Source organism: Panthera onca, chromosome B4, assembly GCF_046562875.1.
Source record: "Panthera onca isolate mPanOnc1 chromosome B4, mPanOnc1 haplotype 2, whole genome shotgun sequence".
Lineage (NCBI taxonomy): Eukaryota > Metazoa > Chordata > Mammalia > Carnivora > Felidae > Panthera > Panthera onca.
In genome coordinates, this window is record NC_138345.1 from 95,851,893 (window position 1) to 95,868,773 (window position 16,881).

At 34.6% G+C, this 16,881-nt stretch overlaps 1 protein-coding gene and 1 non-coding gene across 6 annotated transcripts in view; one reads left to right on the forward strand and one right to left on the reverse strand.

Moving 5' to 3' along the window:
* TBC1D15 (TBC1 domain family member 15) overlaps positions 1-16,881 on the forward strand; it is a 75,257-nt gene that overhangs the window by 33,493 nt on the left and 24,883 nt on the right. For 4 of the 5 annotated variants that reach the window (XM_081796213.1, XM_081796216.1, XM_081796214.1 and 1 more), the window contains exons 5-11: positions 3,255-3,465; positions 11,076-11,178; positions 12,843-12,893; positions 13,195-13,392; positions 14,461-14,589; positions 15,133-15,236; positions 16,253-16,347. In XM_081796213.1, coding sequence (XP_081652339.1) covers positions 3,255-3,465; positions 11,076-11,178; positions 12,843-12,893; positions 13,195-13,392; positions 14,461-14,589; positions 15,133-15,236; positions 16,253-16,347 — 891 coding nt within the window. The remainder of the gene's footprint in view (positions 1-3,254; positions 3,466-11,075; positions 11,179-12,842; positions 12,894-13,194; positions 13,393-14,460; positions 14,590-15,132; positions 15,237-16,252; positions 16,348-16,881) is intronic. The other variant, XM_081796215.1, reaches the window with a different exon arrangement.
* On the reverse strand, positions 2,393-2,496 carry LOC132660470 (U6 spliceosomal RNA). The gene has a single exon (XR_009601813.1). It is a non-coding gene; the product is annotated as a U6 spliceosomal RNA (small nuclear RNA).

Consider the following 16,881-nt stretch of genomic DNA (forward strand, 5'->3'; position numbering starts at 1 on the left):
ACTATTACGATTGTGTATAGCAGTAAGCAATAATATTGAACCTAGTATGACGCAGTATGCATACACATGTACCTGTCTGCCAGGAGTTATGAAGTGCAGTGCATTCTGTCCCATCCCATCCCTTCCTCTTCTAGATTATTTCATCCAATTATATTTCATCAAAACTTCTTTCAAAAGGAGACATTTTCTAAGCTTGATGTTTCAAAATTCAAATTTATGCCATTATGAACATTTTTATACTTTTGAATCATTTTTCTAGTAAAATTTTATTTTATTATTTTCACATTATATTTTTTACTTCTTTGTGTGACAAGGGAATTTGGAACAAAACATTTAAACATTAATTTTTTTTTTCATGTTTATTTTATTTTTGAGAGAGAGAGAGACAGAGTGTGAGCTGGGGAGGGGCAGAGAGACAGGGGGACACAGAATCCGAAGCAGGCTCCATCCAGGCTCTGAGCTGTCAGCACGGAACCCAAAGCGGGGCTCGAACTCACAAACTGTGAGATTATGACCTGCACCGAAGTCGGACACTCAACTGACTGAGCCACCCAGGCGTCCGTGGAACAAAACATTTTAAAAATTGACTGTCAGAGACTTAACTTTCTTTATAATTTTTAAGAGTTTCTATTGCTCAGTCTTTGTTTTTGTATATCAGAACAAATGTTTTGAAAATGTATCTTCCCGCAACAACAGACTGCCGTCATGTTCTGTACACCTATCCAAATAAAATGTTGTGTTCTTGGTGTTGATTCCATTCAAGACATATAGGGACTTACTTAACTGTTTTAGTTTTACTCTTATGCTGTTGTGGTCAGTTTTCCCATGTCATTGTGCTGGAGATATGTTTTATATGTATTTGGTTACATTGTTCATCAGAACTAATTAGTTTTATTTACCTTTCTTTAAGAGAAGGAAGGAAATTTTGAGTTAACTCTTTGGATTTATTAGTTTTCCTTTGTAACCATTTCTATTTTTGTTTAGCTATTGGTGGTAGACTAACTTGATGTTTCTTTTATGTTGACTTGGTACTAGGTTATTCATTTGTTCAGTGCATCTTAGAGTACCTGCTATGCACTCCTCTAGATATTGGGAATATAATTGTGAATAATATAAAGTTCTTGTTCTCATGAATCTTACTATGTTCAAGTAAAAGGACTTCTAGAATTGAATTGTAATGTTTTTTTCACTGTTTATTAGAGCTTCAAGTGAGGAAATGTGTGAGGCATTTTCTATACATGAATATTTCGTATTTCATATGTGATGTATTTTTTCCATTAATGTGGGAAAATCTGTGTAAAATTTTTACTTTTGAATATGTACAAACTCCTGATAATTCATATAGCTTGCATGTATTAACATATATGATTTTCTGGCATTAATTTAGATTAATTCTTTTTGTGTAATTTAAGAATTTAATTTAAAAAAAATTGTCTATCTAGTTTTTCATTGCTTTGAAAATATTTTTGGTCTTTGCAAATACCTAGTAGTATCTATCCTTTCTAGGTAGTCCAGACATATTCACATATAAATGATTTAGGAAGACATTGGAAATTAGAATTGTTCTCACTTTGATATTAGCTTGTAGTGATGTTATGAGCTCTGTGGTATAAATTCCAGTGAAATAGGATGTACAGTAGTCAAATGGGCACATGGTACTTAATCCAGTACCAGCCTTGGGTATGTGTTCACTATCTAAACTGGTACGGAACCTAGGCAGGTCACTGCATAGTTAAGTTACTCAGCCTTTCTGGACTTCCTTTCAAATGATACTTGTTTCAGTGTCCATGAAAAAGTGATGGTACCTGTAATCCTTGTAGGTAGAGGTTCTGTGAGCGGTAGATTTCTTTGTGTCAATTTAGGAGATCTTGTTGGAGGTGATGGAGCTATGGTGTTCTGACTATATAGGAAGGTGACATATGTGCAGGTCAACACTGATCTACCCTTTGATCAAGTTCTATAAGCACATATCTTCTATGTAGTTTTATGTTTGTGCAGTTGGTAGTGTGGGATCGAGTTAGTTAAGACCTTGAGTAACAGGACAGTGCAGCACTTCTTAGGAAATAACATTCAAGAAATGGTTTCTTAAAATTGCAGAGACATGACATGCTTATGTTGGAGTTAAAACAGGTCAAAATGGCATTTTTGGATAAGAATTATAAGTAATAGTAGGAAACATTTTACCCTTTTGTTCTTTAAATTTTTATTTAGGTATTTATTAAGCTGCTTGTTATTATACTGTTCACAAACCTAGGATTTTAAGCTTCTGTAAATAGCTCACAAACTCAGAAAATGCTTTATTTTACGTTACTATAGTTTGGGTTGAACTGAGGTCTTAATTTAGTAGATGGTTGATGTAGTAAGATGATTGAATATGTTCATTCTCTCTTTTGTAAATGTCAGATGCTTCACGAGTTTGCGTGTCACCCTTGCATAGGGGCCGTGCTAATCTCCGTGCTGTTCTGGTTTTAGTGTATGTGCTGCCGAAGCGGGCACTGTATTCATTCTCTTTGAAGCACTCACAGCTTGCTTATATTTTTGTCCTCAATTCTCCACTGCTCTTTGGGGTTTTGCAAATAAAATGTCTGTCTGTATATTTCTCCAATGTTATTTTTTTGTACCAGTGTACTTACCTTTACCTTCACTCAATATAGTCTAGTAAAAGTAATTGCAAAAGAAAGTGAGGAAGTAAAGATTTTTTTGTTTTGTTTTTAATGACTCCAAGAGCATCATGGCATTTGTATTTGGGGGGAGGGGGCAGTGGAAAAGATGAACATTTATTGAGTGTTTGCTATATAATTGGCACCACACTAGTTAGTCGACAAGTATTATCTCTTTTAATTCTTAGAATAACATTGGGAGGTAAGTATAATTATCTCCATTTTACAGATGAAAACTAAGGCTCAGAGAGAATCAGTTATTTGCCCCAGATCATTCAGTTAGTAAGTTGGTAAAGCTGCGGTTTGTATCCAGCCTGCCTGCTTCCAAAGCCATAGTCATTTTTGGGCAAAGCTTATATTTTAAATAGGGATAACATTTTTTTCACTCTGTATGCAAGTAAGATAATTATTTAAGAAACGATTCTTTTAAGAAAATGTATGTTGCCATTTCTAATACAGGTAGAAGCCTGTAATATGAATGCTATAGTCATTCCCTAGGTTCAGCAGGTATCTGTTAGGCAGTCATGAAGAGCGCTGTCAGTACCTTTTAAAAAGGTGAACAAAAATATTTTGCCCCACTTTCTTGTTTTTAAGATGCTCCAAGTCATAGAAATGGGAAAAGCAAATGGTCATTCCTGTTCAGTTTGACAGACCTGAAATCAATCAAGCAAAACAAAGAGGGTATGGGCTGGTCGTATTTGGTATTCTGTCTAAAGGATGACGTCGTTCTCCCTGCTCTGCACTTTCATCAAGGAGATAGCAAACTACTGATTGACTCTCTTGAAAAATATGTGGTATTGTGTGAGTAAGTATCAAATTATTTTCTACTTATTGAAACTGGATTGTTATATTGGTCCCAAGGCAAACAATTTTTACTTGTCATTGGGCATCAGGGACCTGTGTGTAGATGAGGGCTCAAGCAGCTTTGTTCTTTCTGGGATATTGACTGCTTTGGATGAATGATTGAATAAAATTTTGCCATTTTAGTACTTTGGATCTGCAATGTATCACCTTATTACTGTTCTAAAGAAGAGTGGTCCAGTATTTTTTATACACATTTAAATGATGCATCAGTAATTTATGGATTACATATTTATTTAATTTACATTTTATTACATATTATCTGTTTAAGATAGAATTTTATTTGTAATGTTGCAAATTAGATCTGGCAAACCTACGGCCTTTATAAAATTATTATAAGTGTGGAAGACAGGGCTTTCTCACTTTCCAAAAATCTTTTTGTCTTCTATTTATTCACCCATGTGCATTTGTACACACATACTCTTTCTTGCCTTCACTCCTAACAAATATATTTTGGTTATCTATTAAATTTCTGAGGACTGTGCTAATCGCTTGATAGATAGTAGTGAACACAATAGGCTTTTCCTAGATACCTGAGAGCATATGGTCTTGTGAAGGATGCCAACCAGTAAATGGCAATACATCGCAAGAACTAAGATACAGTACAAGGTACTTTGGGGCTCCCAGGAAGGGAGGAAAGGTCCCTCATTCGGCCTAGTTGGGTAGGGGTCAGGGAAGGCTTTCTGGAGGAAGTAAGTAGTATGTGTTGAGACCTGACGAGTGAATGTTAGCATGAAGAGGAGATAATTGGAGGAGAGAGGTTTTAGATGGAAGGAAATGTATAAAACGTGATGTAAGTAGAGAACAGAGTAGTTGGTATCACAGGGCAACATAGTAGGGGAACAGAAGGTACCAAATGTAAAGATCAGGCCAGAGAGCTGAGTAAAGGCTAGAGCATGAAGGACCTGCTAAAATCGTTTTAGCCAGTTGTTCCAGTCATCTAGGTGAGATTATAGTGGTATGAATGAGGAGAGTGACAGGAAATATAGAAGTATTGGAGAAAAATATTTAGAGTTTGATTTTGTGATTGAGTGGGTATGTGGAGGTAAGAAGGGAGAAGTTGAGCTTTTTAGTTTGGGGAACTGTAGGGATGATTGTTAATCTTGTTATAATGTTGTCACTTTATAATAGAGTAACATAATGCCTAATTTTAGATTATCTAAATCCAGGAGTGGTCCAGAAGTTGGGAGATTGTGGCTGTGTCTTTCTTCTTTCTTTCTTTCTTTCTTTCTTTCTTTCTTTCTTTCTTTCTTTCTCTTTCTTTCTTTCTTTCTTTCTCTTTCTTTCTTTCTTTCTTTCTTTCTTTCTTTCTTTCTTTCTAATATATTGTTGAGTTGGCTCACATACAGTGTGTTCAGTGTGCTTTTGGTTTTGGGGATAGATTCCCGTGGTTTCATCGCTTACATATAACACCCAGTGCTCATCCCAACAAGTGCCCTGCTCAATGCTCTCAGTTTGTAACTATTTTTTTTCCCTTCCCTTCCCCCATGGTCGTCGGTGAGGTTTGTCAAGTTCCACATGAGTGAAAACATATGATACCTGTCTTTCTTTGACTGACTTATTTCACTTGGCATAATACCCTCCAGTTCCATCCACGTTGCTGCAGATGGCAGGATTTCATTCTTTCTCATTGTTTGGCTGTGTTTTGTGATACGAAATTCTTCCCCCTACCATGTTGACCCATCTCTGACTGGCACTAAGCATATTGATCAGACTAATATCCATAAGAAAGTCCAGCCTGGTTGGCAATATGTGGGTCTTAGATCTTGAAGAAAGAAGCTATGAATAGGTTACTACCCAGGGACTTATTAATAAGTAGATTTCAGGAGGGCAAAGGTTTGGCTGTTGAATAGCAGGTGTTAGGGGGTTTTAGTACCATAGCAGGCTCTGTATCAATCAGTGTTGTGATGTAACTGTCACTACGAAGTTGATTCAATCTGAGACCATTGATTAAAGCATAGTATTAGGATGAAGTGGTAGTTCCTTTCTGCTCTTTACTGGTCTTTGGAGAACTAGGATTGGTTTTAAGCATTTTATCTGTCTGTCTCTTTTTCTACTTAGAGGGTGTGTGCACATACTTGCGAATGCAGAGGAAGGGCAGTGGGGGGGGGGAGGGGGAAGAGAGAGAGAGAGAGGGGGGGGGGGGGGGAGAGAGAATTCCAAGTAGGCACCATGTCTAGTGCAGAGCCTGATGAAGGGCTTGATTCCACAACCCTGGGATCATGACCTGAGTCAAAACCAAGAGTCAGATGCTTAACTGAGCCACCCAGGCACCCCTAAATATTGCATTTTAAATGTGTTAAACTATCTATACTATATGGAAAAGATGACTAATGTAATGAGAAGGATCAAAGTGGTATCGTGGAAAACATTAGAAGGATGTAGGGATTTAACTTGAACAAAAGGAGTTTGGGTGCAACATTAAATAAAATCGAAACCTCTTAAAATGGTCAGTGAGATCCTGCCTTGCCTTATTAACTTTATCTCTTTCTGTTTTTAAAATTTTTGATATAGTGTGTGAGCAGGAGAGAGAGAGAATCTTAGGCTTCATGCTCAGTGCACATGATCCCACAACCCTGAGATCATGACCCAAGCCGAAATCAAGAGCTGGATGCTCTATCGACTGAGCTACCCAGGCTCTGTTTACCTCTTAAGCCTCATCTTATGCCATTCTCTTTTATATTGTAGCCATATGATTTTCTTTCAGTTGCTAAAATGCCCCAGACTGTGGGCAGACAGTGTTAGAGTCCTATATGTATGTTCCTCTTTTGCTTGGAATATTCTTCTCCCTTTCTGATCCCTAAGGTCTCAGTTTAATGTCACTTCCTCACAGCAGCTTTTCTGGATGTCTCCTCTCCCGTGTAATGTAGGTTCCCACCCCCATTCTTTTTCATTGTCTCATTCCCTTGTTTGCTTCCTTCATAGCTCTTAATTGAATAATTTTATCTGTTTACTTTTTTACATGTTCTACTCTAGAATGTATGCCTACAAAGGCAGGGCTTGCATCTGTTTTGTTTACATTTTCTCCTCTAGGTTCCTAGCCACAGTGCTGGCACATAATACTTGCACAGTAAATCTCATTTGAATGAATAAATGACACAGTACTTACCAATTCTACAAATAATTTTGAAAGGGTTGTTATAAGAAATATATTGTAGATTTGTTTTGTATGGGTCCAAAGAGCAATTAGAAGGTAACAGGTTGTAGCTCAGGGGTTAGACAGTTTTCTATCCTGGATAGGTTCAAAAAGAGACTGAACAATCACTTAAGTGCTTATAAGAGTATGGGTACTTGAATGTGTGTTGTACCACATTCAAGTGCTATTTTGATGAGAGTTGTAAATGAAACTTCTTTACTAATGCAGAAAAGGAAACAGGAGTAAATACAGGAATCAGACATGATGGTAAAAATATCATTATTGGTGAGGCTTAGATAAGCATCATAATAATTCACAGGGGTTATTTATGTCAAGCATGCACCTTACTCTTTTCTGATCTCAGTAATCAAGTATGTCCTAGTGAAGGAGAGTTCGTTTAATAGATGTGCGTATTTCCACTTGAAAACACGAAGCCATGGGAATGGTGTTCCTCTGTGAGTGCGTGCGTGTTTGTGTGTGTGTGTGTGTGTATTTCATTCATTGAGTTTTGAGGAGCACTTATGTCCTGGAAGTACTGTGCTAACTGCTGGAAAGAGCAGTAATCAAAAAAGATATGGCCCCTGCCTTCATGAAGTTTGTACTGTTGTGGGAAAAACAAACATTACTTATACAAATAAATGTAATATTTCAGCTATAATAAGTGCTCCAAATAAGAGATATGTAGCACTGTGAGAGCATATAATAGGATAATTTGTAAGTTTTTTGTGTGTCAGTAGTAATTGAAGCTTTGAGAGGGAATGAAATTAAGGGGAGGATAAAGGGGGATGTGATGTGAGCATCAATGATTAATTGCAACCTTTAGTGACCTGGCCAAAGAGAAAAACCTACCAGAGGAGACTGCCCTCCCTATACTTTCTTCCCCACCCCCCCCTTTTGGGCTTTATTAAATTTATAGTCAACCAGGGATATGGCTGTTATGGGGGGAAGAGATAGCTTAAAGTGAGTCTGTCAAAAACTATACCCCTAATACTAGCCACTTCTCCACTGTGTATCCTTCTGTGACACTGGGGGCTAATTTACTCTTTGCCCCCTGAATGGTCTGAAATGTGTAAGAATAGTACATCAAATATTTTATCTTCAAGGCCCCTCTATACCCTAAGTTAAAAATAAACACTTCCTATTCTCTTTCCTATCATAAATTATACCCAATTATATTGTGCCATAGAGAGTTCACCAGAGATTTTATGTTGAGTCCAAGTGGTAGAATACAGATACTCCAAATAAACTGTCACTAATATTATAAAAATTCCATATTTGTATAAGTCATCTCTATTAGATTCTTAGGGACATATTAAAGATACTTGTTCTTTATTAGTTATGATCTAAATAAGTGGAATTCTCCATTAAGTTGAACTCCAAAGAAATGAAAATTCCCAAATATTCTGAGGTTTTTACTCTACTAGATGTTGGCCATGGCAGTCTCATTTCCTGTCCCGAGAGCTGTTGTCGTAAGCAAAATAATGTTTCCAGAATCATGTTCCTGTGGTCAGAGATTGTTGTAGAGGCCAGAAGGAAGAATAGTAGTTCCGCAACCTCAGTGGCATGTCAGGCAGGCTCTGCCAGGGTCACTCTTCTTATCTTCTTCTCAATTCAAAACCAACAGAGAGAAGCAGACTATATTCTCTTTTTCTCTGTTTAACGTAAGTTGAATAATGTGGCTTGCATTTGTGGCCATCTTATCTTCTTAATACTTCCCCCTAATGAATTAAGGGCCTTACCATACAGATGAACAGAAGTTGTGAATGCAGTGGGGATGTGCCGCCTTGTTAAGAGTGAGAACAAGGCTGGGCCAGCTATGCACAGTCCTTTCAGTCTCAGATCAGTCAGTGCAAAATAGGCCAGCTTCTTTAGACTTGTTATTTCTCAGATGGTTTTCTTATCTCTGGGGAAAAACATTCATTGCTCCATTCATTGATGTTTGTTAGTGATCTTTGATTTATTACCATTTAAAACATACTCAAGTAAAGAATGAATCACGAGTACATATATGTTACCTTTCTGGAACCAAGTTGGTTGCTAGGATATGAATGAAGGTTGTAACACAGAGGTTCCAGTAAAATTAATTTGTATATTGGGACATTTTTACATTAATATATAATATCCACACAGTAAGATAATCCCTAAAAAGCCAAATTGGTTGTATCATCATATACCATTTATAAGATTAGGTTATAGACCTTCATTTATTCCCTTTGAGACATATGTGTAACAGAATATCATATATATAGTTTTGTTGTAAATATTCTGCACCTTTTTATTTTTATTAACTTTTTTGACTGATAGCCTTTGCAATGATATTTTTATTTCTTTCTTAATCTTTCCATATTGGTCCATTCTCAGTAGCAATGGAAAATAGTTACCACCACATCTCAGCACACAAAGCATTCTTCGTCTATTACCATTTCAGAATGTATTCTGAGGCCCTTGGGAGAGGCTCATTCCAAAGCCTGAAAAATACTTCTGAATTTACAGTAGATCTACTTCTATACTTGTGATATTAGACTATGGTTTTCTTTAAGCGCTTTAGTAGGCTCTAATAGAATTGCTGATGTTAACATCATTAAAAGTTTTGTCTTGCTGCTGCAGTGAGTTTGAAAGTCTTGAATAATGTTGTCATAAGATGTCAACTTCCCAGAATCCATTATATTTCCAGAATACATACATATAAATCCATAATATTTGATCTTTCCAAATTAAATCAGTGTGTTAACCTGGCAGGTGGAAGCGTAACATTATTCTGGAATGCCAGCTCTCCTTTTGATGAGTTCTGCAATTGCCTAGCAGTATACAACTTGTCCTTTGACCAATGTACTTTTAAAAAATGTTTCTGTTGATTTCTTTAGCTAAGGGCAACCAAATCTTAAATTTTTTATGTCTTTTCTCTCAGAACTTTTCCCAGCCCCTCATCACAGAGCACTGGGTATAAAAAGTGAAATCCTTTCTTTTTAAAAGAGTGGTTGTGTATTGGTTAGGCAGTCATTTCTTCTTTCCATCACTAATTTCTTGATTACAGTGTTAAATCTGGAGCAATAGTGTAATTCTCTGAGGCCGGATAGGTACAGGTTACATATCTGTTCCCTTTATACATGCATAGTCATGTTTTGACTTTCGTGATAATTTTTTTATTTGGATTTTAAAGAAATAATTTGACTTAATTTATCGTTAGAAAAAAATAATAACCATAGTGCTAGTTGTGTTGTGCCAGGACAAAGTATATTGCTCTGTTAGTTACTTTTCTTTTTCTGGTGCTACATTTAAAAGACTTACCATTAAAAAATGCCTTGTGAGAACATATAGGTCTTCATATTAAGCATAATCCCAATAAGTGTTCAGAAACATAACACTTAATGAAAATTGAGCATTTTAAAAGTTATTTTTTTTCTGCCTCAAATGACTCAACCTCAGCTCCTTAAAAAGCCAAGGAGCTTATTAAGCTACTGTTGTCTCTGAAGACAACTGTTGTTTCTGAATGTGTAAGAATAAGATCCTGATTTGGAGTTCATATCCCCTCTAGCATTGCTGTTGCATCCTTTTATGTTAGAATTGGGAAGAGATAACTGTTATTAAAGTTCTTATCTCAAACATTTATAATAAACTAGAAGTAGATAGCAGTAACATAACACATTTAAGTTTTATTTTAAACACAGAAAAGTTGTGGATTTATTATAGCTAACTTACTAAGGTATAAAACTTACTGAATAGAAAAAAGACTGGATAATTCATCTGATTACTTGAAATTAGATGTCTATTTGGAAAAGATTTATTCTGTAGTTATTAAGAAATGTGAAGAAAAACTTGCTTCTAGAGCTTAAGCCAGAACTAGACATACTGTACCTGAACTGTACCTTATAACTTTGTTAATAATTTTGTATGTGTTTATAATTATGTTAGCATAATTGATGATCTTTAACAAATAATTATTTTATCTTGTGTTTTTAAATACCTTATAATGTAGTATTACCAATCTCTGGAATGAAGTTGGAAACCCTTTCCAAATAGGACATTTTCCTGTATTGTACATATTAAATATAATGATGAATCCTAAAGTGTGTTTTAACATTAAAAAATGTTCATGATAACAAAGGCAGATATATTTGTTAGGCTTTTCTATTATAATTATAAACAAAAATTTGAGTTCATTACAACTTAGTCCTCTTGGCTTTACCTAGAATAAAAATATGCTTTAGTCCTTTTGTATTTGTTTAGTATTTCCTGTTTCACGTTTGGAGCTCATTTAAGATAGTTCCTAAATAGTTGCTAATATTGTATTAATGGGAAACAGTTCTAGAAGTGGACATTTGAGTTTTGGGGTAAAAGTAACTAGGCGTTAATAATTATTCAGGTAGTAATTGATCGACTGTGCTAGTGTTTTCTACAGATCCCTTCTTTTATTACAGATCTCCACAGGATAAAAGAACACTACTTGTGAATTGTCAGAATAAGAGTCTTTCACAGTCATTTGAAAATCTTCTTGATGAACCTGCCTATGGTTTAATACAAGTATGTTTCTTAATCTATTTTGTATTAATCTATTAATCTGATTGCATTATTTTATATCCTCCCACCTCTTACTTTCTCAGAGATTATATGGAATGGGCAAGTGCCTCTCTATGTGTAAACTTTATGAAACTATTCTTTGTAAGTTTTTAAAAAGTTTTTATTTATTTTGAGAGAGAGTGGGTAAGCATAAGTAGGGGAGGGACAGGGAGAGAGGGAGAGAGAGAGAATCTCAAGCAAGCTGTGCACTCTCAGCATAGAGCCCAGTGTGGGGCCTGATCTCAAGAACCGTGAGATTATAACCTGAGCTGTCATCAGGAGTCAGACACTTACCCACCTGAGCCACCCCAGTGACCCTATTCTCCATAATTTTTTAGAAATAATATGCATATTATTTTTAAGAGTCAGAAGCTTCTTTGGTTCTTAGTTACCATTAAGACAATTTTCCCCTTTGTTGTAATTCTGAAATTGGACATTAGATTTTTATTGTTATAGCTTTCACTGTTTGAATCAGGTGAAAGGTTACTGGGTAAGCCACTTTGAATTCATTAATGATAAACTTAAAAATATGGTTTGAATTTTTTTTTTCATTTATTTATTTTTATTTACTTTTGAGAGACAGAGAGAGACAGAGCATGAGCAGGGGAGGGGCAGAGAGAGAGGGAGACACAGAATCCGAAGCGGGCTCCAGGCTCTGAGCTATCAGTGCAGGGCCCGACGCCGGGCTCGAACTCACGAGCCGTGAGATCATGACCTGAGCTGAAGTCGGCTGCTCAACTGACTGAGCCAGCCAGGCGCCCCTGAATTTTTATTTTCCATTTAAGTAGGTTCATTTAGGGTCATGATAATCTAATCCCCCTTAAAGTGTTTGAGTATATTCTTACATTTGACTAAAGATAATTCACTTAGCACAGGCAGAAATAAAGTTAATTTATTTTTCACTCAGATTTTTATGTAAACGAATGAAATCTTTGTTTATTCACTTATTCAAAAAATGTTGAGTGCCTACTGTGTCACAGTGCTTACTGTGTCTCTTTTTGGTTCTGAATGAAGATAACAAGATAAAGAGAACATTTGAGGAAGGAGGACAAGACAGCTAGACGCCAATTAAAGTAAAAAGTGAAAAAAGTTTTTCTTATGTGAAAATAATCATTTAAAAGTTAGACCTTTAAAAAGTAACTAATTTTACTAAATATGAATAAGCAGGCAGTTTGGGATTTAGAAGTAATCCTAGCAATAGAAAAACCTTTAGCTGTTTTCCAGGGCAGCACTGTCCAGAACAGATTACACTCACTGGCATGATTTTATTAACCTTACACAGTAAAACCTTAGATTGTGAGTAACGTGCTCTGCAAAATGAGCAAGCGTTTTTAATAGATTTTAACTTGATAAACGAGTGATGTCTTGCAGTAGGAGTAGTACATGACACCCAATGTCACATCACAACTGAGCCACTGGTTCTTGAAATTTGCTTTGTGATACACGAGTGCTTTGGATTACAAGCATGTTTCCAGAATGAATTATGCTCGCAAAGTAAGGTTTTACTGTAATTAGATTAAAATGTCAGTTAATATTTAAATATTATGAGCTTTGAAACTTAGCTATTCAATATTTTCTGTTAGACTAGTTTGGTTGTGCACACTTCAAGAAATATTTTTTTTGTGAAGGCAGGACTGCTAGACAGAAGAAAGCTGTTGTGGGCCATGCATCAGTGGAAAGTAAGCGCTGCATATATTTGTGATGTATGCAGATCAAATAAGTCTGCAAATCATTTGTTTATCTGGAATTCAATCAGTAGCATTAACTTGCTGTTTATATACTATTTTAACCAAATGAAAAATTGCCTCAGAAAATACAAATTTTTCTTTCCAGAAAAAAAAAAAAATTCAAGATAATCTTAGAATGCTGTTTTAGTTCTGATTTCCCCCCTTTAAAAAACATTGCCCTTTTGCCCATCAGAAGGTATTTTCATTCTCGATTTGAATTAATAATGCTAATGTTTTTCTTCTTACTACATAGAAAATTAAAAAGGACCCTTATACAGCAACTATGGTAGGATTTTCCAAAGTCACAAACTACATTTTTGATAGTTTGAGAGGCAGTGATCCCTCTACACATCAACGACCACCGTCAGAAATGGCAGATTTTCTTAGTGATGCTATTCCAGGTTTAAAGATAAATCAACAAGAAGAACCAGGATTTGAAGTCATCACAAGGGTGAGTGGAGATTTATATGAACATAGCTCTATATTCTAGCAAGAGAAATCCTTTTGAAACATGCACTGGATGTGCTAGAAATAGAAACTCGATTTTGGTTATATCTGCCTCTTTCTCATAATTCTTTCTTACAACTTTTTTGCTAACTTACATATTCTAACAACTAGTACTTGTTCTGCCACCAAATTCTTGGGTTGTTCTTCATCAGTTACTGCTTACACTTTGTTAATTAAGTTGGATCTTTCTTTTATTACTTTTTGATAATAATGAACAGGTTGTTTGTTTCATTGAGTGTGTAGCAGTGAGAGAATAGTGTGCCTTGCATATTGTTCCTAGTTCTGTTCCTAGTTTATATGTTTATCTCAGTAGGTGCCAGAGGCAGCTAGTCAGGACATTACTCTGAGGCTTTTATTCTCATATCAATCTTTTCTTTTTTAAGTAAGATGGATCTTTAGCCCGGAATTATGGCAGATCTTTATAAATGCTCAACAAGACTTTTGAATTCACTACAAGTTTAGGCTGTACATAGTTAGAATGCTATAAATATCTAAATTGTAATACTTAAAAGGCTTATCTTGCAGATGGCATTTTAAAATTACCAACATCTGTTAATTGAATAAAAAAACTGTAGAAAATACCAAGTGGAGCTAATGGATCATGAATCACTTCTGAGAGCTACAAATTTTAGTTTGGAAGAAAAGCTAATTTTAGAATATGATTAGTGGAATAGTACTGTCTTTTTAAATAATATAGCATACCATTTAATTTGAAGGGTCTCTTAAGGAATTTACATGTTGAATGTTTTATACTTACATAATTGAAACTCAAAATTGCAAATGTACTCCTATCTCTGAATTTATAACCCTGTTATTTATATGTTTAGTGGGAAGGAAAATGTATGGAATGCTGTTATAGTTCATAAGTTGAACATTGGAAAATAAAGGAAGATATTAGAAATGTTAAAAATCATGTCAGTAATGAATGGTATTTATTTTAATTTTTATATACCTTTATTTCATTTCACTGGTTAAAAAAGTGTACTCCTCATTCCTTATTTTCTTAATTTAGATTGATTTGGGAGAACGACCTGTTGTTCAAAGGAGAGAGCCAGTATCCCTGGAAGAGTGGACTAAGAACATTGATTCTGAAGGAAGAATTTTAAATGTCGATAATATGAAGCAGATGATATTTAGAGGGGTAAATACCTTAATAGGGATGATACTTGAAACTGCTGATATTTAAGTTTTCTTTCTTTATGGGAGGTGTTTGGGGAGTCAGGGAATGAATTCCTTTTTGATAAATGATGTCTTATAATCCCTGTAGGACAGAGTGAAGTCCCTTTGATGTCCCTAAGGGTTGAGTGAGGGAAGATACCATTAAGTCTAGGGAAAGATAGTCTTCTTTACTTGAAGTTCTGTGGGTTATGTGAAGGAGGCATATATGTACCCCAGTGGTAGTTTCCTTATCTAGTAAGATTGGACTTAGAAAGACTAATCAGTCTCTCTGACTTCTATATAATCTACTGTATACTCTGCATTGTTGAAGCTTTCTGGCAGCTACTTAACATCGTCTGAATCTGGAGGTCAGGAACAAGGTGTAGTATTCATTGAATTGAGCTATTTTTATATATAAAACTATCTTTTAAATATTAGTCTTACTGTGTATTTATATGCAAGTTTTGTGAACTTAAAAGTATTGCATACTTTTTACGAATGCGTTTAATATGCATGTTTTCTTTAGGGACTTAGTCATGCATTGAGAAAGCAGGCATGGAAATTTCTTCTGGGCTATTTTCCTTGGGACAGTACCAAGGAGGAAAGAACTCAATTACAAAAACAAAAAACGTAAGTAAGGTCTTTTGTCATCAAAGAAATTAAAATAATTCACTCGTACAAATTCGTATAGTGCTTCTAGATGACTATTTGAAATAGATGAAGGTATGGGAAAATAATCTTATTTTCATCTTTTTAATTGAAAAATTATGAGCCCTGTAGTTATTTCAAACTAGTCATTTCAAACATTGCAGTTGTGTTGGTGAATATGTAGAAAGATGGCAAAAAAAAATTCCACTTCCTTTATAAAAGCATTTTGCATAAATGAAAAATAAGATATGGATTTTTAAATACATCATTCATCTTGATTAAGTTTTACAATTTATTATGAAATTATAAAAATGGCCCATAAGAAGTGTATTTACCATTTAGGTTAATTACCTTTATTTCCCTCGTGCTCTTGTAACATAAACTAATCTTTCATTTTTTTTGGAAGAGTGTTTCTCTAAGTAATTTCTCAGTCTTGAAAAGAAACAGAGGTGAACTTTCCAGGTACCCTTCATATTCCCAGTTCATCAGTTTAGCCTTTGATTTAAAGCTCACTCTGAATCTTTATGTGCGTATTTAAATTTTCAGACCATCCTTTCTCTTTCAACACCTTTGCAGTCCTCCTAAGATATTTCACATTAACAAGTTTGTGCAAAAACTGATTGAAAAATGGAACTCTTAGGTCAGATTAAAAAAATAATTTATAGATTTGTATTTGTAATTATTCAGAAACTTTAGTGGTTAAAATATTTAATAACTAGAATAATTTTAGGTATCATATTAAGGATTAAGGTAAATGCTTTCTTAATATCATACGTAAATATTCTAGTAGTTTAAGTAAAGTTTATGGTAAATATAAGGTTATTTTTCCTTTGTTTTCACTCATGTATCATAACTTTAAACATTTTACTATCATTTATAACCTCACATCTGACTAGCATCATAAATGCTTTGATACATTGTTTATACAAAAACCCAATTAGAATTTTTAAAAATATAGTATTCTAATAGCTTTTTTTGGTATAAATTGTCTCCTGTAGTGATGAATACTTCAGGATGAAACTACAGTGGAAATCTGTCAGTGAGGAACAAGAGAAGAGAAATTCGAGGTTAAGAGATTATAGAAGTCTTATCGGTAATTTTTTCCTAATTTTAAAAATGCATGAGAGCAGTTTACATTGAAGTCTTGGTAGGATTTAAGAAGTGAAATATATGCTACAGAGTAGGGCTCAAAAGAGATATCAGAATTGGAGAGTACATTAGAATATTTATTTGATGTTTTTGGTTGTTCCTTTTCTAATAGGATATGAATTCAGTCATTATAAGTACTGATATATTTCATTTTCAGTTCTAAAATGTGAATTTTAAAAAGTGTTTAACTTTATTTGCTTATTTAATTAATTTTATTAAATTGTCTCCCTTATTACAAAAAACAGTGTGTCTATTATAGAAAAATTAGGAACTACAGATAAGCAAAAAGAAGAAAATAAAGATTGGTTTTGTTTCTGTCATTCAGAGATAACTATAGTTGATAGACATTGATTTGTGTCTCTCCAGACCATCTCTAAATATGCATATAATTCATTTTTTTAATAAATGACTTCAGATAGTAAATGTTTGTTAATGTTTGAGAATTGAATAAGAATTCATCTAGGAATAACTATTTCAT